The 27513-nt window shown below is 36.3% G+C and overlaps 1 protein-coding gene and 1 long non-coding RNA gene across 11 annotated transcripts in view; one reads left to right on the top strand and one right to left on the bottom strand.

Annotated features, from left to right (window-relative positions):
- Nucleotides 1-111: 111 nt before the first annotated feature.
- Nucleotides 112-27106, top strand: LOC144382884 (uncharacterized). Of its 3 annotated transcripts, none has more exons than XR_013450456.1 (6): nt 112-213; nt 1407-1523; nt 5002-5091; nt 9659-9800; nt 19444-19522; nt 26565-27104. It is a non-coding gene; the product is annotated as an uncharacterized LOC144382884 (long non-coding RNA). The 3 variants fall into 3 exon arrangements; XR_013450457.1 differs by lacking the exon at nt 26565-27104 and adding an exon at nt 22051-22153; XR_013450458.1 differs by lacking the exon at nt 19444-19522 and having other exon boundaries at nt 26565-27106.
- The window catches only part of RNF111 (ring finger protein 111), a 118166-nt gene continuing 101571 nt past the window's right edge, over nt 10919-27513 (bottom strand). For 3 of the 8 annotated variants that reach the window (XM_036107051.2, XM_036107050.2, XM_036107052.2), the window contains exons 7-14: nt 25004-25262; nt 22373-22721; nt 20560-20712; nt 19436-19562; nt 16902-16994; nt 16012-16107; nt 14814-14941; nt 10919-12570 (exon numbers count right to left, since the gene is read on the bottom strand). In XM_036107051.2, coding sequence (XP_035962944.1) covers nt 12453-12570; nt 14814-14941; nt 16012-16107; nt 16902-16994; nt 19436-19562; nt 20560-20712; nt 22373-22721; nt 25004-25262 — 1323 coding nt within the window. In that variant the 3' untranslated portion in view covers nt 10919-12452. The remainder of the gene's footprint in view (nt 12571-14813; nt 14942-16011; nt 16108-16901; nt 16995-19435; nt 19563-20559; nt 20713-22372; nt 22722-25003; nt 25263-27513) is intronic. The other 5 variants (XM_036107058.2, XM_036107053.2, XM_036107057.2 and 2 more) reach the window with 5 other exon arrangements.

Genomic DNA, 27513 nt, shown 5'->3' on the forward strand with positions numbered 1-27513 from the left:
GCGCTCTTCCTATTGGCTAGGCAGGAGGCATTCCCGCAGGCGGATTGGCTGAATTTTCAAGACCCGTTTGGTTGTCATGACAACTGGATTTTTTTTCCGCCTACTGCCTTTTTTTTTTTTTCTCCTTTCTTTTTAAACCTCGGCCTCTTAGATCAACAAAAATGAAATGTCTCACTGAGGACTCAGACGTAGGACGCCTTCTCTGAATTTTGAGTAGGTCTCACCTAAGAATGTCTCTCTACGTTTGTACTAGCTGGGCGGAAGTTCGTTCTAGGAAACACCTTGGAAATGCCATTTCTGACCTTTATTCCTCTTCCGGAAATTTCGAGTCGGAGTCTACGTTGGGTTGGCCTGAGTGGGGGAGTAGACGCCTCTGGGCGGTTCAGGGTCAGCACTGTTAGGTGGTTGAGACTCAAACGTGTGCTAAAAGAGTGGGAATTGTGGCATTTGCTCAAAAGCTAAGACTCCCAGGGAGAGGAAAATAAAAAGGTAAATGATTTGTGTGGTTCGTGATTCATATAAGCTCTCCATTGTATGACCGGCACCTAGCGCATTTTTCGGTATGTATTATTGTCGGTATTCAATAAATATTCGTCGAATAAATGACCCTATGACGTGTAGAAGATTTTAAAATGAGAAAGAGGGTGTGATCCAGCCTTGGGCAGAAGGGTGGGAGACCGGAAAAGAGGAAAGGAAAAAGGGAAAGGAAAGGTCCAACGCCCACAGTAGAGGTAGTGGAATGACAACTGATAGCAGCCTCCGTCCAAGAATTTGAGCAAGGTTTCTGTTCTACCACTTTTTACCACTGTTACTGGGGTACTAATGAGGCTTGAATGAAGTTAAGTAATCTGAATTAAATTCTGCCCTTGCCCTTGCATCTGACGTTTCTAAACCTGTGCTCGCTTCGGCAGCACGTATACTGACGTTTCTAAACCTGTTTCCTCTTTTGTAAAACCCGAATAATTGCAACTACTATGTGGCATGGAAAGATCTTAGTGTATCCATTGACTGATTACTGAAAATTAGGTATCCAGCGAAAAAGTCTGAGGAAGGAAAAATAGACGTTTAGTGCACCGAAGTTGTGAGTAAAATTATATTTTTATTTGTTATAATATTGTGATATCAAAAGCTAGAACTATGAAAGTAACAATCCTCACCCACTCATAGGGCTTTGTAAACAGGAACGTTGTGAATGGCAAAGTGCTTTTATTAACTGACTTGACATTGTCAACATTGAATAATCCGTATTAGACAGATTGTATTTTCATTAAAAATGGAAATAATATCTTTGTATCCTTCACTGCAACTAACCTGGAACTTTACAAATAAACTTTTTGATTCAACCTTTTGCTTAATGCATTGTAGTCCATATATATTTCTTTTTCTTTTCTTTTTTTTTTTTTAAGCAATCTCTACACCCAGTGTGAGGCTTGAACTCGGGTCCTGGAGATCAAGAGTCACAAGCTCTACTGACTGAGCCAGCTAGGCCTCTTGGTTCTATTTCCTGTTCCCTCCTGTCTCAGGTAACATTTATTGATCACACTTCCTATATACTAATTTCCATAAACTTTATTGTTGAATCCTCATAACAATCTTTATAAAATAGGTAGTATTATCCCAAATATTTTGTCATTTTTTATTGAGGTGTAATTGACATATAACATTAGTTTCAGGTAGACAACATTAGATATTTGTATATATTGCAAAATGATCACCACAATAAGTCTAGTTAACATCCATCATGTATTATCCCAACTTGACAGATGAAGAAGCTAGGGTTGAGAACAGTTAAATGTCTTGGCTGCAATCATTGTGCTTCTGAGTTTCAAAGCTAGGATTTGTACTCTAGTTTGATTCCAAAACCTGTGCTCTTTCCACTATATTTACCATTGTCACTCTATTTACATTTGGCAGAAAGAGTGGGAAAACTTCAAAACAGTCATTGAAGGAAATCAAATATTAAATTAACCAAAAATAAATTTCTTAAAAGCCAATGACCCTTTACAGTATGGTAAAATTCCACATGATCAATTTACTTTAATTTCTTAGTCAAGTACTGTTTTGAAAAGGTGTACATATGAACTCCAGTTGATATAGGGTGAAGGGAGATGTTTGCAGACAGAGGGAGCACCCCAAGCAAAAGCACAGACCACCAGTACTGAACTGACATGGCTGGAGACAAGGTGAATGGCTTGGCTTGGCAGGAGGTATTGGGCTTCAAGGTAGCTGTTGCCTAGTGTCTTCCAACACCATGAAAGGGAGTCAGAGACAGAGATTCTGAGATTCTCACACAAATGTTTAGTTCCTGGAATGCCAGATGGCAACTCTTCTTTCCTGACACCAAAATTCCCCAGTTTGGGGTAGGGACTTGCAGTCTTGGCTATCAGGACTGTTCTGAATGGTCAAAGATTTGCTTGCTGTTTGTCAGACCCTCCTCGCTTCCAATTTCTTATTCAGGTACATACTCACCTTTTCTCCTGGCCTTGGGATTCTTTTTCTCAGATTTCCAGGACCTTCCCCCATTGGGGATACTTCACAGATAGCCACTGTTGCAGAACTGAAGAACTTCAGGCAGCAAAAATTGCTTTAGGTCAGTTCGAGGCTGGAAACCTAACAGCCCTTCTAGAAGTCCCAAAGGCAGGCCACTAGGACCATCTGAAGCTGAACCCAGGGGCTACTTAATTTGAACAAATGCACTAGAATGTAAGCTCCATGAGTGCAGGGGTATTTGTTTTGTGCACTATTCTATCTCTAGTGCCTAGAATAAATAAGGTGCTTATTTATTGTTGAATTTTTATTAGGACTCATTTGGGTTACCTACTAGTATATAAGACAAGTCCAAAAGCTCAGCTCACGTTCATGGTTTCTACATCCTTGAAGAATGCTTTTCCACTTCCATTCTTGGTGAGTTTCAGCTGCCATTATTCCAGACCACAGGGCATCAAGGGCCTGGTTTAATTTATATATCATCATAATCTATATAATATATAATTTATATATCATCTCTGAATGAGATAATAGACAAATTATCATTTTTCACCAGAAGATTTTTATCAGAACCCAGCAATCTTCCTAATATACTACCATGCTCTCTCCCTCAGTTGCCCTTACCCCATTTCTCTTACCCACCCCCATCCATTTCTGCCTACCTCTTTCTGATTTCTTCTTTTCTCTCAACTAGCTAGAAGACAAAATATATTTGCTATATTAACATTAAAATGTCAGTTTGTGCAAGGCACTGCAGGGAACAGAGAAGAATAAAGTATGAACCACGCCCTCAGGTTCAAAACAATGAGGGGGAGACATATAGGAACAAAATTATTATAAGAGGGAGAACCTATAAAAGACTGAGCACAAAGGAGAAGACTAATTCTGGATAGATGAAGGAAGCCTTACTAAAAAGGAAACATTTGAGCTGAGCTTTGAAAAAAGGGTTAGAATTTAGCAGGCTGGGATGGCAAAGGTGTTCAAGAAGTGGGAGCAATGGGGAAAAAATCTGTGGAAAAACCAGAAGTAATCTCACACATTTGGATCATAGAAATGGTAAAGCTACAAAAGATCCAGAAAATGAGGAATCATGGAACATTTTTAAGAAGGATAATGACTTGGTCAAGCTTTGTTTTTAAAAGCTGACCCACTGGGCAGCATGAAGAATGGATTATAGTGGATTGGAAAGCTAAAGGTTTCCCAGGTGAGATGTAACAAAAATTTGACTTGGATGAGTGTGAAAAATGAAAAATGGAAGCAGGTATGAGAGGCAATTTTGGAGGAATGACAGAACCTTCACAAATAACTGAACATGATGGTGGAAAATAATTGTAAAGTAACGAACGTAAAAGTTTTGGGTGGTTACGTTAAAATTTTCTCTCAAAAGTTACGCAAACCAAGTTATAAATAAAAATAGTGATTTCCATCGTTAATTTCTTTGGGAGGGGGAAAGGTAGGTCAGTCATTTTTCTTACAAAAAGAAAGCCTTTTCCTCTGCCTTGCTTGCATCCATCTTGACATCTTTCACCTTAACCAACAGGTCAACATTATCTGTCCCATGCAGGTAACCAGGTAACCTATTACTGGCTGAACAGGGTGCATGGGTATGTCCCAGTCTAGGGCCTGTAAACTTGCTCAGAAGCAAGACAACCCAGAGAGGTAGAAACAAACACCTTTCTAGTGACTCCATGGGCCTCCACTCAAAATGATTCTTTAAAATCTGGACTTCAAGCTTGTGATTTATCCAAGTTTGTTGTTGTTGTTGTTGTTGTTTTTTAAGATTTATTTATTTGAGAGAGGGAGAGAGTGCACCCGAATGGGGAAGGACCAAAGGGAGAGGAAGAGGAAGAGAATCTCAAGCAGATTCCCCACTGAGCATGGAGCCTGATGGGATGGGGGGGGAGGTCAATCACACGACCCTGAGATCATGGCCTGAGCTGAAACCAAGAGTCAGTCGCCCAACTGACTGAGCCAACCAGGCACACCCTTTGTTTTTAAATAAACTTAATGCCTTCTATAAGCAAGGCATTGCTACTTAGATGGGAAAAAAGGCATAAAAACTGGGTCCCTGCCCTCATGGTGTTTAAAATATAGAGATAAAGTACATGAAAGGATGAAAATATAATTAACTCATCCTTAGAAAGTGAAAAGGTACAGGTTCTGTTGAGGATAATAAATCATTGACTCAAGAGTTGTAAAATTATGCTGTTCAATTATTTATGCATTTCCTATTCTCTATTACAACATAAATATTGTGAGGAACTCTAATTTTTGTATTATATCCTATCAGCTTTGGTAGAATACTGAGGAGCTGCAGAATGGAGTGTCCCAGTTGGAATATCAAGTTGACTTTTCAGTAACAGCCCCAATCCTGGACTAACCTGCTCCTGGGGGTGTGCAGGCCTACTTAGACATGAGAACCAATCCCCGTCTCACATAGATGATAGAGTGAAGACTGTGTCTCATTTCCCTTCAGTTTATAATCCATTTCCAATTCTTTTTTTTTTTTTTAAGATCTTTAAAGTAATCTCTACACCCAACATGGGGCTCGAACTCATGACATCGAGATCAAGAGTTGCATGCTTCACCAACTAAGCCAGCCAGGTGACCCTCCATTCTTATTCCTTCTATTTGCACACCCATCCTAGGAAACCTGTGCTCCCTTAGAAAATACACCATTCTGGAGTAATGATTATTTATAGGTATCATACATTGAGGAACATTAATAAACTAGAAGTATCCAGAAAATGGTGACAAGAAGAGCTAAGATGCTTAAGATCCACGTTAAACAAAGTCAAGGGTATGAAGGATATTTCACTTGGGGAAGACCTAAAAAATTCAAGATAGCTGTCCGTTTATCTGAAGAGTTAGCATATAGGAAGACACCAGATTTATTTTTGCATTGCTCTAGAATGTAGAAGTTATAGGAACATCTACTAAAATAATAATAATAATAATAATAATAATAAAGAATAACCGTAACTGTTTATAAAAGAAATGTGCTTCTTCAATAGGTAGTGACCTCATCATCACTGGAAGAATATAACCAGAGCATGATAATTGCTTTAGTTAGGAGTCAAGAGAGAGAGGGAGAGAGAGAGAGAGAGAGGAGGGGAAAGAAAGGAGTGGAGGGAGGGAAGAGAGAGAAGGAAAGGAAAGGAGAAGGAAAGGAAAGGAAAAGGAAAGGGAAAAGGAAAAGGAAAGGAAAGGAAAAGAGAAAGGAAAGGAAGAAGGATAGGTTATATGGTATTGGCTCACATGGTCACATGACTAGATAGATAGATACATAGATAGATAAATTATATGATATTGGCTTACACAATTATGGAAGCTGACAAGTCCTACAGTCTCCAGTCTGTAAGCTAGAGACCCAGGAAAGCCATTAGTATAGTTCCAAATCCAAAGGCTGGTAAGCTAGAGACCCAGGAAAAGCCCATGTCTCAGTTTGAGTCTAAAGACAAGAGAAAAATGAATCAGGGAATTTTCCCTTAATCATGGGGTGCAGGGGGAGGCATGGAAGGTGAGGTTTTTTGGTTTTTGTTTTTTTAAAGATTTTATTTGACACAGAGAGAGAGATAATGAGAGCGCATAAGCAGGAGGAGCAGCAGGCAGAGGGAGAGGGAGAAGCAGGCCTCCCACTGAGCAGCGAGCCTGATGGGGGGCTTGATCCCAGGACCCTAAGATCATGACCTGAGCTGAAGGCAGATGCTTAACTGACTGAGCCATGCAGGTGCCCCAAGGTTTTTGTTTTGGACAGGGCCCACTCACATTAGGGAGGGCAATCTGCTTTACACAATCTACAGATATTCAAATGTTAATCTCATCTAGAATCACTCCGACAAACACACCCAGAATAATGTTTGACCAAGTGTTTGGGCACTCCATGGTGCATCCATGGTGCAGTCAAGTTGACACACAAAGTTAACCACCATAATAATCATCTATCAAGAATACTGCAGAAAGAATTTCTAAATTACAGAAACACGTAGCTATCTCCATCCCATAGGTTTATTTTAAGAATTTATTTATTTATTTGACAGAGAGCACAAGCAGGGGGAGCAGGAGGCAGAGGGAGAGGGAGAAGCAGACTCCCCACTAAGCAGGGAGCCCAATGTGGGGCTCGATCCCAGGGCCCTGGGATCATGACCTGAGCCAAAGGCAGATGCCTAACTGACTGAGCCACACAGATGTCCCCCCATAAATTTCTTTTACTCAAGTATCAGCATAGAGAAGTTAAAGTTCTTCCACTACTGATTCCCCTGATTATGCTTGAGAACATAACATCATTTTGCACACATGGCTTTCCCATACACTAAATTTTGGTTTAGGAGGGAAAAAACTAATGAGTTCAGGAAGTTCGTAATAGTAATTCTAACAGGGCACCTGGGTGGCTCAGTTGGTTAAGCAACTGCCTTCGGCTCAGGTCATGATCCTGGAGTCTCAGGATCGAGTCCCACATCGGGCTCCCTGCTCGGCAGGGGGTCTGCTGCTCCCTCTGACCCTCTTCCCTCTCGTGCTGTCTCTCATTCTCTCTCTCAAATAAATAAATAAAATCTTTAAAAAAAAATTGTAATTCTAACAAAACAAAAGGGTTTGTTTTACCTAACTGTGGTAGATTAAAGATAGCCATTTTTTTTTCCTGCCACTTCTATTAACAGGGGTAGTTATCTCCCCTCCCCCTCAATCTGGATTATCTCCAAAATGGCTCATTCACATGGCTGTTGATAGGGGGAGGAGAGGTCTCTTGGCCAATAGCCAATAGGGAACCAAAGCTATCAACAGCCATGTGAGTGAGTTTAGAAGCAGATCATCCAGACCAAGTAAAGGCTTCAGATGACTGAGGGCCCCAGCTATCATCTTGACTGTAATCTCATGACAGACCCTGAGCCAGAAGCACCAGCCTAAGCTGCTTCCAAATTCTGGACCCACAGAAACTAAGATGTTTAATGTTTAAGCCACTAAGTTCTAGAGTTACAAATCAATAAATAATTATTTCACAGCAATAGATAATACAAAACCCTGAGGAGTGTGTGGCTAACTGACGTTCTAGGAAACCAGGTACACCGTAACAACTTATTCTCTGAGCAAATGCTAATAGCATGGTAACTAGATAGCAGTTCAATGAAAGACATTCATTCCTTTTTAAAGGCAGGTCGGGATGCAGTGGATGGGAGATTTACCACATCTCTTCCAATTCCCCTGTCCAACACTCCTTTTACGAAAGCTCTTGAAAATCTAAAGGATAGAATCCCTGGGATAGCAAGTTTGGGGCATCCTGTATTAAGGAAGAATTTCCACATATGAAAGGGGGAGAAGGGCAGGCCAGATTGGAAAAGCTGAGTGTCTTGAGTTGTGCTACCAGCCACACAGGCAGTGGACAAAGTCAAATTCTTCCTTTACAGAGCACAATGTATCAATGATAATCTGCAGAATTCCACACTTCCCAAAGCTTTTTCCCCACATATATATTGAATATTACCACCTAAAGCAAAAATGATTTAGAAGTTCGTACTCAAGATTCAGCAGAGCCCACAATGGAAATTAGTATCTAGTGAATCCAGTTCATTCTCTGTAGTGATGATAAAGAATTAAAAGAGACACGCAATTTGTTTGGGCTAATCAAAAGCATCTCCTAGAAACCCATACCTTCCACATGCTCTCTCAGTAATAGCTATTAGCCTAAAAATAAGCCTAGAAGAAGCTAACAATGTAGGCAGCTCAGTGGTATGTGCTTAATTAACCCTTAACAGGGACCAGGTCCCTGCATAGCACAATTTGGTGAGGAAAAAATTAGGGGAGAATTATAAGTTCTAGTTGTTAATTTCTCCATAAAATTTTCCTTTAGATCAGAGAACACAAATGGTTTCATATCCTTTGCCAATTCTGATCCACTGGCAATGGCTGCCTAAAATATAGCACTGGATGGTATTGATGGGCAACTAACTATGTCCTTGTTGTGACTGCAAGGCAAGGGAAGAAGGCCAATGTGCTGGAAATCCTCCAGCCCTCTAGTAGAAGAAAAAGTCCAATCCATCAAAGAAGGGCTGAAGAGGAGTGTTCTTTCTTACCTAGTAATTATCTCCTTGGACCCTAGAAGAGAAAGATTAGCGACAAACACTGATCTGTGGTTCAGCACCATGCTATGCTACCATTTGTTATCAAGGGCAAGGGTAGTTGTTTTGGGTGGTGGGGTGAAATGCAGTGAGCATTGGTAGAGCTTCTACTCTTCTTTTTTTTTTTGTCAATTTTATGCAGGAACCGCCGAAGTTTTAGCGTTTAATATTTAACAGCATGACTGAACTTCTACTCTTAAGTATGTACTACATGCAAAGCTCTTTGCACTTGTTACCTCATTTAATTCTAATAACAACCTATTCTTATAGATGAGACAGATGAGGCTCAGAAAGTTTAAGTTCAAAGCTGCACAATTCAAAGCCCTTGTCTGCCTGACACCAAAACCTATATTCTTTCCACAACTACAGAAATCATTTGTGTGGCCTGTAAATTTGTACAGAATACATAGAGAGGACATTGTGCCCAGTAGGTCCAACCACAAAATAGGTAACATTTATTTTTCTTAGTAAGAAATAGTTTTAGGGCGCCTGGGCGGCTCAGTGGGTAAGCATCCAGTTCTCGATCTCAGCTCAGGTCTTGATCTCAGGGTCATGAGTTCAAGCCCCCCATTCAATATGAAAAAGAAATAGTTGTTTTGGACATATAGTTGATCTTTGAACAATATGGGGGAGCTAGGGGCACCAACCACGCAGCCAAAAATCCATGTGTTAACATTTCACTCCCCCAAAACTTAACTAATAACCTACTGTGGACCAGAAGCCTTATTGACTACATAGTCGTAACACGTTTTGTACATTTTATGTATTACATACTGTATTACAATAAAGTAAGCTACAGAAAAGAAAATGTTAAGAATATCGTAAGGACAATAAAGAAATAAAAATTTAAAAAAGAGAACATAAGGAAATACATTTACTATACTGTACTTATTGAAAAAAGTCCATATATAAGTGGACCCGTACAGTTCAAACCCATGTTGTTCAAGGGTCAACTGTAATTCTTAATTCAAGAAGATGATTGAATCTATAACTGAGAGAAGGTATTTCAACCTTGACATATCTAATATTGTGATATATTGTCTTTTTTTTTTTTTAAGATTTTATTTTTAAGTAATCTCTATACCCAAGGTAGGGCTCAAACTTAACAACCCCGAGATGAAGAGTCACATGCTCTACCAACAGGGCCGGCATGTTCTTCTTGAAGAAGAAAATTCACTGTGTTTTCAGAGGAGTTGGAAGGTAAGTTCGAAATCAGGATGCATTTTCTACAGAATTAAACTATTCCCATTTATGAAATACTAATATTGAAATGTCGAGTCTGTTAAGTGTTATAAATGCCATTTTAAAAAGAGTTATAGTTTTCTGTGTGTCAAATTGTTATGGTTCAAATGATGAAGCATGTTAGCAGCTAAAATAAAGTCACCAGAGTAAGAAAAATGTTTCAAATATCAGTTTATCACTTGCATATTAACAACAATAAAAATAAGGATTTTCTGACAAAAGAATTTTAGTTCTAAAGTATTTGGACAGCTATCACTGAAATTTTCATTTTGACATAAGATGCAGCAGGATATGGAAGACACCAAAACAAAGCACAAAAGTTAAAATATTAAAAATTATTATCTTCTGTACTTGGTTCATTACTAATCACATTTTCTGTAACTAATTACAGTTGCTTACTAAGCTCCTGCATTAACAATCCAGGTTTATGCCACAAATATTTGTATTAAATAAATTTTAAAGAAATAAGGCTTTATCTACATAAAAAAAAATCAGTAGCAATTATGAAACAGGTCAACAGGTAGTCGTGCTGTAATATTAATCTGATGTAATATTAAAAAATAGAGAAATCTATCTGTTCTTCTTGTGTTTTGAGGAACATCAAGAGGACTCCACTGTATAGAATTCTCCCCATATATACTTCCACCCTTGACAGGGACCCTGGCTTTTCCAGTGCAAAAGTCCTACACCCATCACAGGCTACTTGAAGACAGGCTACTTGCTCCTTTCCCCAGTAAGATGGCAGGCATGGGCCATGGTCACTCTTTCTCTGTCTCCCTCCTCTGCCCTTCTGCAACTGCAGCCTAATCATCAAGTATTCTTTTTAAAAAATGTTATTTTACATCAAATTTCTTAACCATAGTCCATCCTCCATCTCTACACATAACTATGTAGAAGCATGTTGATATTGACAATTACTACAGTGTTACATTTACTAATACAAAAAAAAAAAAGCAAGTAGCCATAACTGAATGAATATGAAAATTCTGCAAATGTCAACTTGAGTGAGATCACTATTTTTGAATTCCAAGATGTTTGATAGAAACTGTTATATAAAACTAATTATGAAACACAAAGACAATAGAAATATAAGTTATTTATTAATCAATCCACTTACAAAGCAGGTGGCTTAATGCAAGCTTATTGACATCTTCACATATGATCCATGGGAACATGTCTTCCACATACAGACAGTGACGTTACTGACTGATGCATTTGCAATCTGGGGCATGTTAAGCATATTTAGACAAATAAAATTAGGCTATCCTGTATATGAAAGTATCTTGATAATATGCATCCTGAAGTGGATTAAAACTTTCTCCAAAGGAGAAATGTTAGTACGTTAACTTAACTTTATATTCTATATTATGCAGTAAATCTTAACTATAGAAATTAAAAATTTTAAATCAGTGATCGACTCTTGGTAATGTATGAAGTGGGAGTCTAAAACCAGAGCAACAGTAGGTTGACAGTATAATTTGTGCCTCACAGTATGTGCAGATTTACTGTTTTCAAGTTTAAAGAGAAATAAAACAAGAGACATGTAGATTCAGCTGACTTTATTTATCTTTAAACTAATAAAATCCCTTAAAAGTGATCCTGGGACCTTGAGAAGTTCTATGAATGCAGAGATACCTGCCAATGACTGCAATTCTAAATCCTGACTGAATGTGTTTATTACAAAATCAGTGTTAAGCAGATATCCTTACTATACGTGCTTAGCAGAAGACTGAACAAAATTCTACATGTCTTCTTCAATTTCCCTAAAATTTTGTTAAATCTGCAAGTATGTACAATCCAGCTAATTGAAATTAATATTTAGTGTTCATCAGAGCTGTTTCACAGCAGCAAAAACTGACTCAGGGAAATAAAAGTTCTAAATGATGTAGAAAAAAGATAAATACAATCAGAACAGCAGTCTAAATGTATGATATCAATATTCAACTCTATCTGCATTGTGCTGAAAGTAAAAGGATACACCAAGAAAATTTCTATTGATCACTCTGGTGATGTGAATACCACCTGCATCTGATTGAATATGGTTTGTATTCTGTTCCCAGTATTAAGGATGGTATTTAACTCAGAACTCCATATTGTAAATATACAGCAGCCATTTTGTCCTAATTAAGGAATGTCTTAATACACAATATTATCATTTTCTAGAGGATCTTTATACATTAAACTAAAGTACATGATTGATTAAATTAAAGGTTAGTAATGGATAAAAAAATTCATAATTCTCAAGACCTGGTACTATGTAAAAAACAAAAAGACCACAAAATTCTACTTACTAAAGCAGCTAATCTTGCCTGCAAGTTTAGGGTCACAAGCCCATAATATGTGCAAAGAAATGCAATACAAGGAACCATGCAAAAATACAGTAAAATGATACAGGAAAAATGTCAAATCTAGAAAAAAAAGCTTTTATAAATACATCAAACTCAACTGTATACATAAACTGTAGGTCTAGCATTAGTTGTACCATATAGCAGAGCCGCACTCTAAGTTCAAGGCTTCCAAATCTGCGCAGGTAAGTCACGCCATCTTTGGTTGACTGCAGTACCAGGAGGATGGGAATGAGAGGGAGGGCAAGAGTTCTGAAACATGGTGTCAACTTTCACTTGGCAGCTGGGCCTCAATGTCCACTCTGCATATGGGGCACTTCTTATTGGTAATCAACCACTGGTCAACACACACTTGGTGGAAAAGGTGCATACAGGGAAGGCGCCTATTATGGGCAAACAAAACAAAAAGCAAAAATTGCAAAAGTGAATTTCATGACAACTGCACGTGGCATTTACTTTTAAATAAATGATAACATGTAATATTTCAGCAGTGTTTTGAAGTTACTAACTCTTTCCCTTTTGTATAAACAAAACAAACAAAAAAACCACATACCCAATTCTCTAACAAGTTACACCTATATTAAATTACTACTTTGGGCAATATAATGTATAAATGACCATGATAATTAACTGTCACAGCTATGGAACCAAATTACATAAAATCTTAGGAATTTTAAGAATGACAATTACACTGGCAATTATCCCGGTCTGGTTTCTAATGAGGCTGGCAGTATGTTCCGTTACATAATACTGCAAATATATTTTTAATATCAAATCATTGCATTTATTCAGCATTTAAAAATATATTTCATTTAATTCTCTCTCAAAAACATTAGCACTCATGTTACAGTAAATATCATACTAATTAAGAATGTCTTAATATGCAATATTATTTTTTATCTAGAGGATCTTTATACATTAAACTTGAGTACATGACTGATTAAAGGTTAATATTGTTTTCAATAATATTGTTATATCCACTTAATACCATGCTACTCTTTTAAAGGTAGGTTAATCCGTTTTGGAATATATTTGTATTATCAAACCATGTTGTAATACAATGAAATAAATACAATGTTATATGTTAACTATATCTCAATAAAAAATTAATGGAAAAAATAAAAGAAGGTTAAAAGAAGATGTTTACTTCACTATGCTACCCTGGGCTATCAATTAGAAATTGAGAAATAATGCTTCCAGGCAATACAGGATAATATTAAATCTAAATGAACAGTAAGATAAAAGTTACTGATTTAAGTGTCCATTTCTACTTCCATCCACTGTTAAGAATTGTCATACGTTGTCAGACGTCTAATATTTTGTAAAACTAGTAGCTAAAAAGAGGTGTTCCAATTACCGTGTGAACAAGACTGTCAATGCTGTAAAAACAATTACCTTCCATATTTATAAACCTTCTTTGGAAATACAGTGTTCTGAAATAACCTTAGGGGCTCCTAGGTGGCTCAGTTGGTTAAGCGTCTGCCTTCAGCTCAGGTCATGATCCCAGGGTCCTGGTATCGAGTCCCGCATCGGGCTCCCTGATCAGTGGGGAGTCTGTTTCTCCCTCTCCCTCTCTCCCCTGCTCGTGTGCTCACACTCTCTCTCTGCTTCTCCCTCTCCCTCTTTCCCCCACTCGTGTGCTCATGCTCTCTCTCCTCTCTCTCAAATAAATAAAATAAAATGTGTTTGAAATTGCCTTATATGTGGTATGGTAGCCAACTGTGCATAATTTTTCTCTCTCTCAGCCAATTGAAGAAATATGAAAAAGTTATCCTTACATGTTAGGGCTACAAAATCATCATGTGGTTCTGTTATATATGCTATAGAACTTGTTTCATATGGGATTATGTTACATTAGAAAAAAACAGAATAAAAATAAAACAATTACTTAAGAGATTATAAAAAGAAAATGCCTGGGGCGCCTGGGTAGCTCAGTAGGTTAAGCATCTGACTGACTCTTGATTTCAGCTCAGGTCATGATCTCAGGCTCAGTGGTAATGAGCCCTATGTTGGGCTCCTTGCTGGGTGTGGAGCCTGCTTGAGATTCTCTCTCCCCCTCTCCCTGTGCCCCTCCCCTCACTCACTCACTCTCGAAAGAAAAAAAGAAAGAGAGAGAAAAAAAAAAGAAAATGCCTAAAATTAACAGTGGGTGAGCATAGTAACATTTCTAAATCACAAAGTTGCAAGAAGAGTCCTATATATAAGTTGAGAGGAAATTTTAGGACAAAACTATTTTATAAAAGATGCTATAAAATAAACTGCATGGAGCTAAGGAGGATTGCCCTCTTTAAGCTTTGAAGAATACATTAATATAACTATCTTAGGCTCTGAAGCCTCCAAATTCTTTCTGCAAGATTTATAGAAAACAATTTGATAAAATTTCCCTGGCCAAATCTTGGTGTGCCTCTAACATGGGCAGTATATTTCCCCATTACCAACCCCTTTGTTGGTAATACAAAGACTCATCTTTCTATTCTTTCACTCACTGTAAAAAGGCAATTCTGCATGTCAGATATTGGTAACAGGGTATGCCAGGAGTAATCTTTATTTGGTTTGTAGTCTATTTTCAAATAAAATCTCTTGTATAGTTTTGACAACAGATTTTAGATAATTAATGTCTAGTTACCTCACATCTTCACCTTCCTCTAAAATAGACAAACAGATAGTACATTTTTCCTCTGTGTCTTCCTCAGTCCCTTCTTCCCCATCTTGTTTGCAGTGCAGTTTCCTCTGTGAGAACCAATCAGTTGTTACCTTATTAGTAGAGATGACATTATTGAACAACTGAGTAAAGTCTGTGTTTATTTGAAAAACAAAAACAAAACAAAACCACACATTCACACCCACAACTTATTTCCCAGGTACAGATGTCATGAATTTCACGGATGAATTAAGTGACTACCACCAACTGTTCTTTTAAGACCCTTAAATAGCATCAAAAGCAAAACCAAATGTAATAAAAATTCATTAGTTTTAATTCATTAGTTTCTATTATTTTTAATCCACAATTAGGAATGATACATGATATAAACTCTATTTTTGTCCCGGCATGAGTACAGCTACATGAACTTTACTTTACTAATGACTATTTCAAATAACACCCAAATAAATTAATGCTAATTATAGTCTTTAACTTAGATAGTTGAAAGGATTTAAATTTAGTGGATACTCTTAGAACACAGATAAAAAATACAAAGAACAATAATTTTCATACTTTTATTATCCTCTGTGTAGCAGAGGACATTGTTGTTTGTTGAAAGAAACTTATTTAACATGTCTGCTCCTTAACTTCTAGATATACTATACTACAACATAAGGAATTGAGCGTAGAATATAAGAAATGTAGATCAATTAAATGTCCAAATAAACTGCTAGTTAAATTATGGTATGCCATATGATGAAATTTTGTATATGCTATTAAAATGAATATAGGTGACCTGTGAGTGTGGAAAGAAGAGGAAAAGAAAATGTGCAAAATTGTGTGCATATCATCCCCTTTGTGTTACTTTTGAAAGGGAAAGAAAAAATGCATACTAATGCACATTACTGTAAATTCATAAAAATATCTGGAAGATTACCTACAAAAGCCTTAACTATGATTTTTCTTCTGGGAAGGAAGACTGGGGTCGGCAGGGTAAGAAACTTCAAGTATGTTTTTTTAGACCTTCAATTATTAAAAGAACAAAACAAAACAAAACTATGTATGTGTTGTTTTAGTAATAAATAACGTAGTTGCTAGACTCCACAATCTCAAAAAAGGTCCATAATATTCAATTTTATGCACTTCAACAATAACATAGACATTTCATAGGATAAATTCTTACCTTTTTGTATTTATGTGGATATGTACATCTTTCAATTGTCCCCTGGGATGCACCACGATTCACATTTCCTAATCTTTCTTCCAAATGAATCAGTTCCTGAAGGTAAAGAATAATTAGTATCAAAAGCCAGCATGATTATTTCTTGAACAGCACTGTTAATATTGTAAAAGCAATAAAGTTCCATATTTATAAACCTCAATGTAAATACAAAGCCATATATGATAAGGCAAATGTTTGTAATTCTTTCCCCAGCCAATGTAGTAGTATGGCAAAGTTATCCTTACAGATTAGGACACCATATTACTACATGGTACTATAAAAGTCAGTTAGTATGTATGCATGGAGAAGATGAAATCATTAAGTAAAATAGGGAAACAAATCAAAGGATAGTTCAAAGTCCCTCTGACTCCAACTTCCAAACTGACATGAAGAAACAAATCAAAACTTCAAATCATATTCAAATGATTTGGTCTTCCTGAAAATTCAAAAAAGATAGTTAGCTATGAACTGAATTACTTAGGTTTCTTTTGTCCAGTAATGTTTCTCTAAAAATAAGCTTAGTCAAAAGCAATTGAGATTTCCCCCTACATTTAATAGTATAGTTCTTTATCTGATATTTATATTTAATAAATTTCTTTATTCTTTTATATTAGATGTTTTCATTTACTCATCTTAAAATACGTGGATAACTTTGATACTAAGATTAATATTGCCTATAAACCTTTCTGTGATAACCCCCAGAAGCAGTATCAAAAATTCAGACATTGTGCTGCCTTCTGATCCCCAGCCAGTGCAGCAATCCTACTCAACTGTGAATACTAATAATACATATATTCTCTCTCTACATTAAAGATACTGTGGCAAATATCTTCATTAATTGTATTACACACCTCAAAATTGCCCCTGAAAGGACCTCTGAATGATGTTCCATCCAATCCTGATGAAATGTAACGAATATGAGGATAGCCTGCCATGTCAGGAACCTATTTTAATAGAAGACACAGGCTAAATCAAGTAAGAGTAGGCTTGAGTTTTAACACATAAATAACTGAGACACTCCATTCTCTCCATTCAGCTACTCACAAAATTCAACTTCACTAAGTCTCCAAGTAAGCACTCTGTAAAAGGGTTAGGTTTCTCTTCAAATATAATCTCACAGAATAAATATTAAAATACAAGCAAAAAAAAAAAAAAGAATTGCTGTTCTATGAGATAACAGGTTTCTTCTACTTAATTTATTTTGCACAAAGAATCCTAAATAGAAAATACCCAAAGTTAATACTGATGCTCTTGGCAGTCTAAACATATAAAGAGTAAAATTTTCATAAGATTTTGTCACTTTCAGAGAACTTTATTAAACCATATTATGAAATAAAAATGCACAGAACTTTCCTACAAAACTTATTTCCCTTCCTCTAACTTCCTAATAGCCAAAGGTACCCTGGCTCCTTTTTATGTTTTGTTCTGTTGGTGAAAGTTTTAATAGTGTTTTCTAATTTTGTGTTAGGCATACTCAATCTTCATTATTCATGAATTTGCCTACTTGATAAAAATTATTTGTAACTCCAAAATCAATACCTGTGCTTTTCTCAATCACTCATGGGCACATACACAGCAGAAAAAAAATTTGAGTTGCCTGACATATAGAACAAGGCTCTGCCTTCTTGCTTCAGCTCTTATACTATAAACAAGGGTCTTTTTTGTGATCTATTTAAGTGCCATCTATCTAGGTTTCCATTTTTTGTGCTTTTTACTGGTGACTTTGTTTTTGAAGTGGCCACCAAACTCAAGTGCTGGGGGATAGCGTTCCTAACTGCTAGAAGGCTCTGATATGCCTTATGGATAAAATGTGTGTAGATAAGCTTCATTCAGGCATGAGTTTTGTTGGCCATGAGCTCAATGTTTGTGACTCAGTAATACATAACATATCAAATAAGGTATCTTTAAAATGAAACAGACATCAAAACAAGGTTATGTACTGACTGGCTGTTGTGACCAGATAAACATGGTGACCAGAGGTTTGCAGTAACCTAACCCTATATTTACTGCAAGAATAATGGCTCTAGGACACCTGGGTGGCTCAGTTGGTTAAGCAACTGCCTTTGGCTCAGGTCATGATCCTGGAGTCCTAGGATTGAGTCCTGCATCGGGCTCCCTGCTCAGCAGGGAGTCTGCTACTCCCTCTGACCCTCCTCCCTCTCATGCTCTCTCTCTCAATAAAATCTTTAAAAAACAAAAAAAAAGAATATTTACTTACTCAGTGTTTGCACAACTTTATAAAATGTAACTGCCGTATATAACAACAGTAGACTATATTAGGAAAGGGAGATTCTGGGATAGAGCACCATTCTTCCATCATTATAAATAAATCTCCAACATTATTTTTTAGTCAGCTTCCACTGAATACTTCCACAACATACTTCTAACAAGTTTATAGCTTTAAAAGACAATTTGTATGTAGAAAAGAATTTAAAATAAGCAATAACTTTTAACCTTCAAATAGCCTATTATTCAAATATCTACAACTTTCCTTACAATCAAAATCAATACTGCCAAGCTCTCAGCAGATAACCTAACCTCCTACACATCTCTAAAGAAAATAAAAAATAAGAAAGGAACTCCTGCCCCTCAAATTATTTAAACCTGCACTTGCCCTGTAATCTTCCCTCCGTCTCCTTTGTTCCTGAGTCCCGGTTTCTTGGGAGGGCAGCTTTATATCTTATTGCTGAGTAACCCCCATCCCTAAGACCTACAAATAGCTTACTTGGAGTTCCTTGTGCTTTTGTTGTTTGACAGCTCCTTACATGCTATAAACACTGTTTAAGAGTACCATTCTCAATTCCAAAGCCTAAGTCGCAGGTATAATAAAGCATCTTGGAAACCGTTCCTGCAAGGTCTTTACCCCCACAAGATGAAAAAACTTCCTTACTCCGTACCACTTTTATAACTAGTAGGTATTATGAATAGTGAACTCAATATATTTTTGCTGAACTTGTTCTTTAGAATTCAAATTGGTATCAACAAGATCTGAATCTGTTCAAATAAGACAGAGAATCAGTATAGTCCTGCAGATCAAAAAATAAAGGATGAATGCAACAGAACAGACCTGTTAGTAACTTTGACAAAATAAAGCATATGTTCTAGTCACAGTGGATCAAGATTGTCATCTTGGTATAAAAGAAAAAACTATCATTCTTTATATTAAGAAGAGTACATTTCACAATGCAAATACAAATATAGACTTTAATATATCTCGTATCTTTTTATAGCACAATTTCAATCTAATAATAATAATTCTCAAATTCCATTAAAACACCCATAACAACTAATAACATTTAAAAATTTTCCAATAAAATATTTAATTTAGAAAAGGAAGAATACTTTTAGGAGACTATGTCAGAATTTTGAAATTTTTCTATTTTACCATTAAAGGAAGAGCTCCCAATTGTAAGTGATGAAGTCGTGGTGGTGCATGGTAATGGGCCAAGTGAGGATGCAGTGCTCCAGGCGTGTAAGTAGCTGCAGTCACTCCAGCTTCAATTCCCAGTTCCCTGACAAAGGATGAGAACACTACCTTTTAGCCATCCTTACAGTGTCTTTATTATCCACAGAAATGGGGGAGTATATTTACATTTTTAAAAGTAATATAAAGTTTCTTAATTGACACAGCTGAGAAAAAGATAATTTAGCCCCAAATATTTAATTAATAATTTCAAATTCATTTCAGCAATTAAAACTCAAAAATTCAATTTTGTGACCATGAGAAGCAAAGCATCTGTACTCAGTTTCACATCCTACAAAGGAAGGAAGTATGATGAATGACCCTTAAGGTTCCTTCCAATCTAAAAGTCTGATTCTACTTGAGGATCATACAAAATAGTTTCATTTTCCAGTTTATATGAATGTTACAGATGCTCCCAGGGCTTTCGTTTGTTGGATAGTGTCTGTGGGTTGTTGGCATCAAGATAATTAGAAGAACAAACACTTCTATACCTTATAAAGTAAGGGTAAACAAAATTTTTAGAAAGTAAAATTGGTAAATGCCAAATTTTCATTTACTTATTTTATGTTTTGCCTCATAATGTCATTGTGGATCAAGGTCTCAATCTCTACCTACAGACAATGGATTCAGAACAAAAAATTAATGCAAATGCTTCCACTTCTCTAAAAAAGACCACATGCCTAGGACAAAGGCTCAATTTCCCTTGTCAATAAATAGGGGTTAGGAGTGGTAAAGCAAATTTGAGTACAAAGGTGGGGGAGTGGATAAGGAAGTTGTGAAAGATCCATTTAGGGATTTAACTTTGATGGCAGATATCCCTGAAAAACAAAAAGCTCTACTTCTGTTTGACATGGTTCTCTGTCCCAGAACTCAAGTTCCTCTTCCCACTGCAGGTTTCTGTAACTTGCCCAGAGACAGTGCCTCACAGATAAGCTGGAATTCAGTTTCTCATCACCCTTCTGCATGGCATCCCACTACAAAGCATCTGTTCTGACATTTCTACCACAGACTGCTGAGCGTAACTTTGAAATAAACAAGATACTGACCAGGCAGATCTCTCAGGAGCCTGTCGAGGATGTGAGGACATAGTCTGAGGCACATGAATATGATGCCCATGACCATAATTTGGGTGCATCCTATGTGGATGGGGTGGGGGCCGTTCATGTGCCCGCCTGGAAACACAGAACACAAAAAGACCACTGGAAATAATTGAATAATTGGTTATTTCTTAATGTAGAAAAAAAATCTAGTATTAATATTATAAACATCTATAAATTAGTAATAAAATTACTTCTATAATAAATTATAAAAATATAAAATTATGTAATGATTAATAAATAAATCAAGAAACCATAACCCCACAAATCTCAGTGCTTATTACAATGCCTCCAAATTCAAATATCATCCAAGGAAAAAGGCAATTTTAACATTATCTTGTATACCTTCTTTATAGCAGCTATTTTAAAGAGAATAATGGGAAATGGATGGGAATAAAACTTTAAAAATTAAACACCTCAGCAAATGCTAGGCACAAAGAAGTTATTTTATATAAACATATAAGGGAAGAAAACGGAAACTATTTTATTTTGCTTTGCTTCTATATTGTAATGACATTCATTCATTTTAATGGATAAAACTTATTTTAAGAGAAAACACTTTTAACCTTGTGCATTTTTTTCAAACACATGCAAGTACATGTTAATATCTGGGAAACGGATATTAGCTCCATTCACATTCTTTATTCTGCATCCCAGATTATTATATTTTCTCTTTTTAGTCTAAAGTCAGCCAAATTTATAAATATAAATAGTCATAAAGTTCTAAACAAATGGCACTTAAAAAACCAAAACTATTCCAGGGATTCATTTTTATAGTCTAATCCCTAGTTTCTATCAGTTTCTCACGTATTTACAGATTTTGCATGTTTAAGCTTAATGATTTAAAACAAGTAATTTTCTAGATACTGGAAGATATGAATTTTAAATTGCCAACTTTCTATATAAGGAGTTACTATATTAGAATGCCAGTAATAGCCAGAGATTCTGGGAATAACCTTCCATAATTAAAGGAAGTAGTTACCCATGTGCTAGATCATTAATTAGATCAAGAGTTTTGCAAACAAAGAGTTTTGCAAACACATTCTGGAAAGGGCTAAATGGTAAATATTGTTGGCTCTTTCGGCAGTATGATCTCTACTGCAACTACTCAATTTAGTCTTTGTGGTGTGAAAGAAGACAGACAATACAGAAATGAACAAGTGTAGCTGTTTACCTATAAAACTCTATACACAAGCAAAATTAGACCAACAGAGTTTGGTACCATGAATTAGGAAAATCATATGCTGAATTTTCAAAAAGTTCAATTATAGTCTTTTCATGATGTTTGGAGAGTATATTTTAATATTTATGTTTATAAATAAACTAAGTGAGGAAGACTGTTTTTTCAATGTCAGTTGTTGAAAATTCTACTGGTATTCTTCTTCTCTCTGGCTGGTAACATATATTAAATCTTTGACAACTTTACATGTTGTTCCTCAGGATCACCAATTTTAACATTAATCTCTACTATGGGATACTGAAGAAACTGATGAACAAGAGACTGGTTTACAAAAATAAATGACCCTGGGTCATATCCTGAAAACAGTTTGATTTCTTTAAATAACCTGATATAAACTTGTTTTGTAAGCACCTACAACTCAGGACAAGACAAAGGAAGATTCCAGTTAGTAAAGAATTCCCTAGTGAACTGAGGATTTAGTATAGTTACATCACTTCTAAAGATTTTTAGTTTTAAAAACCCACAGAAATAGAAGGAAAAGGAACACAAAGTGATCATCTTTAAAAAAAACATAAAACATACGTTGGATGCTGCATCATCCTCCTCCTTTGAACTTCCATTCTCTGCATCACTTCATGAGGATGCAGTCTCTGTGCTGGAGGTGCCGTGGCTGGAATATGGTGTGAAATCGGCTGGTGTGTGGGAGGAAGATGCTGAGGGATTGGTGCAGCTGTACTGGCTAAATGAGTTGGGGGTGGGGGTGCCACGGGGTGAGATGTTGCATGAGAAGATATCTGAGAATGGAAAGCATGTACAGGATGAGGAATAACATAATCCACTTGAGGTGGAGGCTGAGTCTGAGGAGGAGGGTTTCCATGAGAATGCGGACAGGCAGAGGTTTGATGATGAAGTGGTCTTGTCAAAGAAGCATCTGTAAAAAACACGGACACCACGCAGTTGAGCATATATTGCTGTTATACATTCCTTTTGTCTTTTACAAACATATTAGTACACACTTAATTTTTATGAATACTTTATTAAGGCTTGAGTCTGCTCAATTCTGCTTTGCAACCTGCTTTCTTCTTTGAATAATCTTAGGTATCTTCTCATTTTACTTCATTCACAGCTTCACAGCATTCTATTATAGAAATGTACCAAAATTTATTAAAGAAATCACCACTGATAAAAATGGGAAACAACCCAAATGCTGCACTGAACACCTGTGTGTATGAAGCCTCTTGTGCTCACTCTTTCAAATATACATGCATATGAGTGCGCGCACACATGCATTACTCATGGACGGCTTCTGCGGCATAAATTCTATAAGGAATTCTTAGTCTGAGAAAATCATTTAAACTCAGATACCAGGTGACAAAATACCCTTCCCAAAAGGTTACCATAATTAATGTTTCCATGAACAGTATACAGGAGTGCCTGATTACCCCTACTTACTAAATTTATTAAATGCCAATCTAAGAAAAATCTTGTATTTATTAACCACTCATAGTTCTTCCCAGAATTACCTATTCATATTCTTAGGCTATTGTTCACCTTTTTCTCACTGGTTTATAAGTATTCTTTGTATACACGGAAGGTTTGTCATAATAAGGTATAAACACTTTTCCAAATTGTCTTTTGTTAATTTTATTTTACCATATGCAAGTTTTCTGCTTTTGTGAAGTCAAATGTAGAAGTTATACTTTTATAAATACATAAATCTTGCTTTCCTTTATGATTACTGGTTATAGAGCACTATAGAGAAGAAAAGAACTTGTAAGTTCTTCTGGGCAAGACTGCAAAGATATTCCTTTCATGATGCTCTTCTCTCTTCCTGTCCCATGCCTTTTTTCCTGTGCTACATTAAGATGATGAAGGAACATATTTGCCAAGAACCTGAAATGGAAACCAGCCTTAATAAAAATGGCTTCCCCCATTTCTTCATTCTTTATGTTTCAAAGTGGCTGTTGAAAAGTCCCCTCTGAGGAATACACATCTCCCTTACTCTAAGAGACATGCATCTGTTCGAGGTTTAAAAATATGTTTGTCTCCTCCTTGGATTTCAGTCCCAATTTCATTGTAATTAGAAGACCTTCTTGGAATCTGATATGGAGGTATGGCCATTCTCTACTTTCATGACAGAAGAGTTTCCTTCAATTCTAATCACTTCTGATTCAGCAGGGGTGAAAGTTAGGTAACCATGAACTCATTCAGCCATATTTTCAAAGGACACCTTGCTAGCATGTATTTAAAGAAGCTTTCATTAAGCTAAATATAAACTCTGAGACAAAATTTTTAAGTGATTTTCTAAATGTCATATTTTCAAATCAAGGCTTTACTCCAAGAAAACTCAGTACTTGGTCATAAAAAAAGAAGTCACTATGTTTTACCATTGTTAACTATCCTTCCTCAAATTCAGAGTATTTTTTCCAGTTTCAATTCAAAGTTTTCTATACTATAATCATTATACAAGAATTAATATTGACAAATATTACAAAATTTTTAAGTTTTGTTTCAGAATGGATCAATTTATTTAAGTTTAACTCTTCAGCATTTTTTCAGTTTTTACTGAGGTATAATTAACAAATACAATTACATATATTTGAAGTGTACAAGATGATGATTTGAAATACATATATTTTGTGAAATGATTACTACAATCAGGTTCATTAACACATCCATTACCTCACACAGTTACGATTTTTTGTGTGTGTGGTGAAAAGTTCAGCCATCGTTATAATTCACTGTATATTCTAAACAAAATAGATTGCTAACCACTGTAGAAAGGTGACATTCTGCATTCCCACAGACCATCTCCCTTCCTTCTCTATTTTATATGTTCTTGCCAGTAAAAAAAAAAAATTCTTGATATTGCTTCCTAAAAGTTACTCCTAAAGGATAAATCTCAATCCCTTAAGGTTTCCTTTTATAGGAATCTAAGGTGCCATTCAATGTAGTTCAATTTCATATATTAAAATGTAAAAGAGACAAAATATAATACTTTTTATTTCCCTGACCTTTTTAAACAACATGTCTTTTCTACCTTAGAAGATTGTTTTGGGAATGTGGGGTGAAGAGAGGACAAAATGGAAAAAATACACCCCACTCTTAGGCCAAGGAAATACTAAAAATGTATGAATTAGGATTGCTGAAAGGTTATTTCATGGAGGAATGTACAATGCCCCTAAGTTCTCTGCCTGTTAAATTTATACTTACAAGGAGGTGGCATATAATGTCGACATGATGACAGTGAGGCTTGTGGAGGGGGCTGGGGCTGGGGCTGCGCAACCATGCTTGATCCATAACCATCTATTGATAATGGCTGACTCGGGGCGGCAGCAGCAGCCTGATGGCCAAAGATTGCAGCTCGGGAAGAAGAAACAGGGCAGCAGGGGTCAAATGCAGATGCTCCGTGAAAACCACCACTTCCATGACTTCTGATACCAGTGTTGCTCAGGTCTACTGGCAATGCCTGCTGTATAAAGAGGAACTATAAATCTTTCTAAAGTTTGGTCAAAACACCGTTTCATGTTATATTATAAAAGTACTCCAATTGCAATCTAGAAAAATATAATCTCTAAATTAAAATTTCAAAATGGTAAAATTTTTAGTATGAAGATCTATTCAGCACCAAAAAAATACTATGTGTATCTTGGATTAAAAGAATTGTAGTGATTATGTATTTAAAATCTATAATCAGTTTTTAAAAATCAAGCATAAGATCCTGCTACAAGATGAACAAAAGTTAATTTATATATTATTTCAAGGTCTATTTCTCTTTCATTATCTAGATCTTAGAAACTTTCAAATCATAGTTCCATATTCTTCTTTACCCCCAAATTTTATTAATTTAGGACTCCTTTGGAAAACATACAATCAAACCACTGAAAAGATTAGGATTCTAGGTAAAAACTTTCTGTCCTGTTTCTAAACTGTATATAGCAAGCATTCAACTGAAACTCTAACAATACAGACATTATCCAAGATAGCAAAGGATGTGGGATTATTCAAGATGAAGCATGAGCTAGCTTTGCCTCATAACCTTTTCATTTACAAAAAAAAATTAGAAATATGATTTTAGGGAAGGTCCATTTACTCAGTTGGAAAATGAACCAAAGAGTCTAGATTCCATGTCTACTCATCAGTAATTAAGTTTATTCCCCATAAGCATTTTAAAAAGTCCTAAGTGAAACATTTCACTCCATCACAAACTATTCCAGAGCAGATTACAAAAACAGAACTGCTTCTTTGTATTCTTAAGTGATTTAAATACTTTGCTTAAAGTCTTTGCTTAGTGTTCAGTATAGCTATAATTTTAAACATGTGATTAAAGAAAATAAGAATTAAAAAAATAAAATAATAATTTGATGCTGTATATGAATTTATATGCAAGAATTGTTCCATACTAAAAGCTGAGAAGCTGAAGATGAAGAAGCTAGGGAAATGCATTATTAGAGGCCCAGGTCACCCAGCAGTCCTTGGAGGAACCACTGTGGTCTCCATACTTCCAATGGACTCCAGGTTCGAGGGGTAACAGAAACAAAAGGAACTCTGAATGCTAAAAGGAAAGGAGGATGATGGTGCAGGAGAAGCTGTGGGAAGGTGAAAAAGAAGAACTTCTTTCTTCTTCTAGATCATGTATCTACAATCCATTAAGCAAATGTCTGGCCTCTTCGAGTTGACAAATACAATGTATGTCCCTCAATTTGGGTAATAAGGTTTAAGAACAATATTGTAAGACTGTGAATTTGTATCCCCTTCCTATTTTCCTATTTAGGCTAAGACTTGGCAAATGGACTGGATTATCAACATACTATGAAGATGAGCAAATTTCCTATCTTTTTCTCCAGTCAGTGATTAAGAACACTCCCAGAGAGTGAGTAAAGTAGGGTGCGTGTCCTCCTAGAAGAAACTGGGGCTAAAGTTAAAAGTAAAGAATAAAAAGAGAAGGGAGAAAAACCAAGAAAGAGAAGCCTCTTCACAATTCCAACAGTTCACTCAATTCTTAACTCTAGAAGGAAAAGAGAGGGTAAGCAAGATCAGTACAGAAATGGCAAGTACTGGGTGGCTCAGCCTTTAAGTGTCTGCCTTCGGCTTGGGTCACATGATCCCAGCATCCTGGGATCAAGCCCTGAATTGGGCTCCCTGCTCAGCGGGAAGCCTGCTTCTCCCTCTCCCACCCCCCTGCTGTATCTCGCTATATCTCTGTCAAATAAATAAATAAAATCTTAAAAAGACAATATTAAAAAAAAAAGAAATGCAAAGGGTGTGTGATTGATTATTCAAGATGAAGCATGAGCTAGCTTTGCCTCATAACCTTTCCATTTACAAGTATTACTTTACAAAGATCGTGAGTAATGCATAATGCTAACTGAACTATTCTCTCAAAAGAGAAAGCTACATCCAAAGGAGTAGTAAGGGCTACAGAGTATCAAGTGACTACTGCACCTTCTCTGTTATCAGGCCGAATCCTCCCCAACCGTTTTCTGCCTACCCACAATCTGACACTAATCATAACACATACACAATCACAAATCCTCAGATCAGTTTGCTTCTCCCACTCCTCAACTTCCTGCTGTGCCCATGCAGGTCTCAACTGGAGACTATCTGACATTATCTCATGAGCAGGTGGCTGATTTCAGAGTCCTCCAATGTCTATATGAGTCTCAAACTGTTTATATTGTTAAAACTTCACTCTCTGTTCTCCTTCATACCCATTATCACCA

Source organism: Halichoerus grypus, chromosome 8, assembly GCF_964656455.1.
Source record: "Halichoerus grypus chromosome 8, mHalGry1.hap1.1, whole genome shotgun sequence".
NCBI classification, from domain to species: domain Eukaryota; kingdom Metazoa; phylum Chordata; class Mammalia; order Carnivora; family Phocidae; genus Halichoerus; species Halichoerus grypus.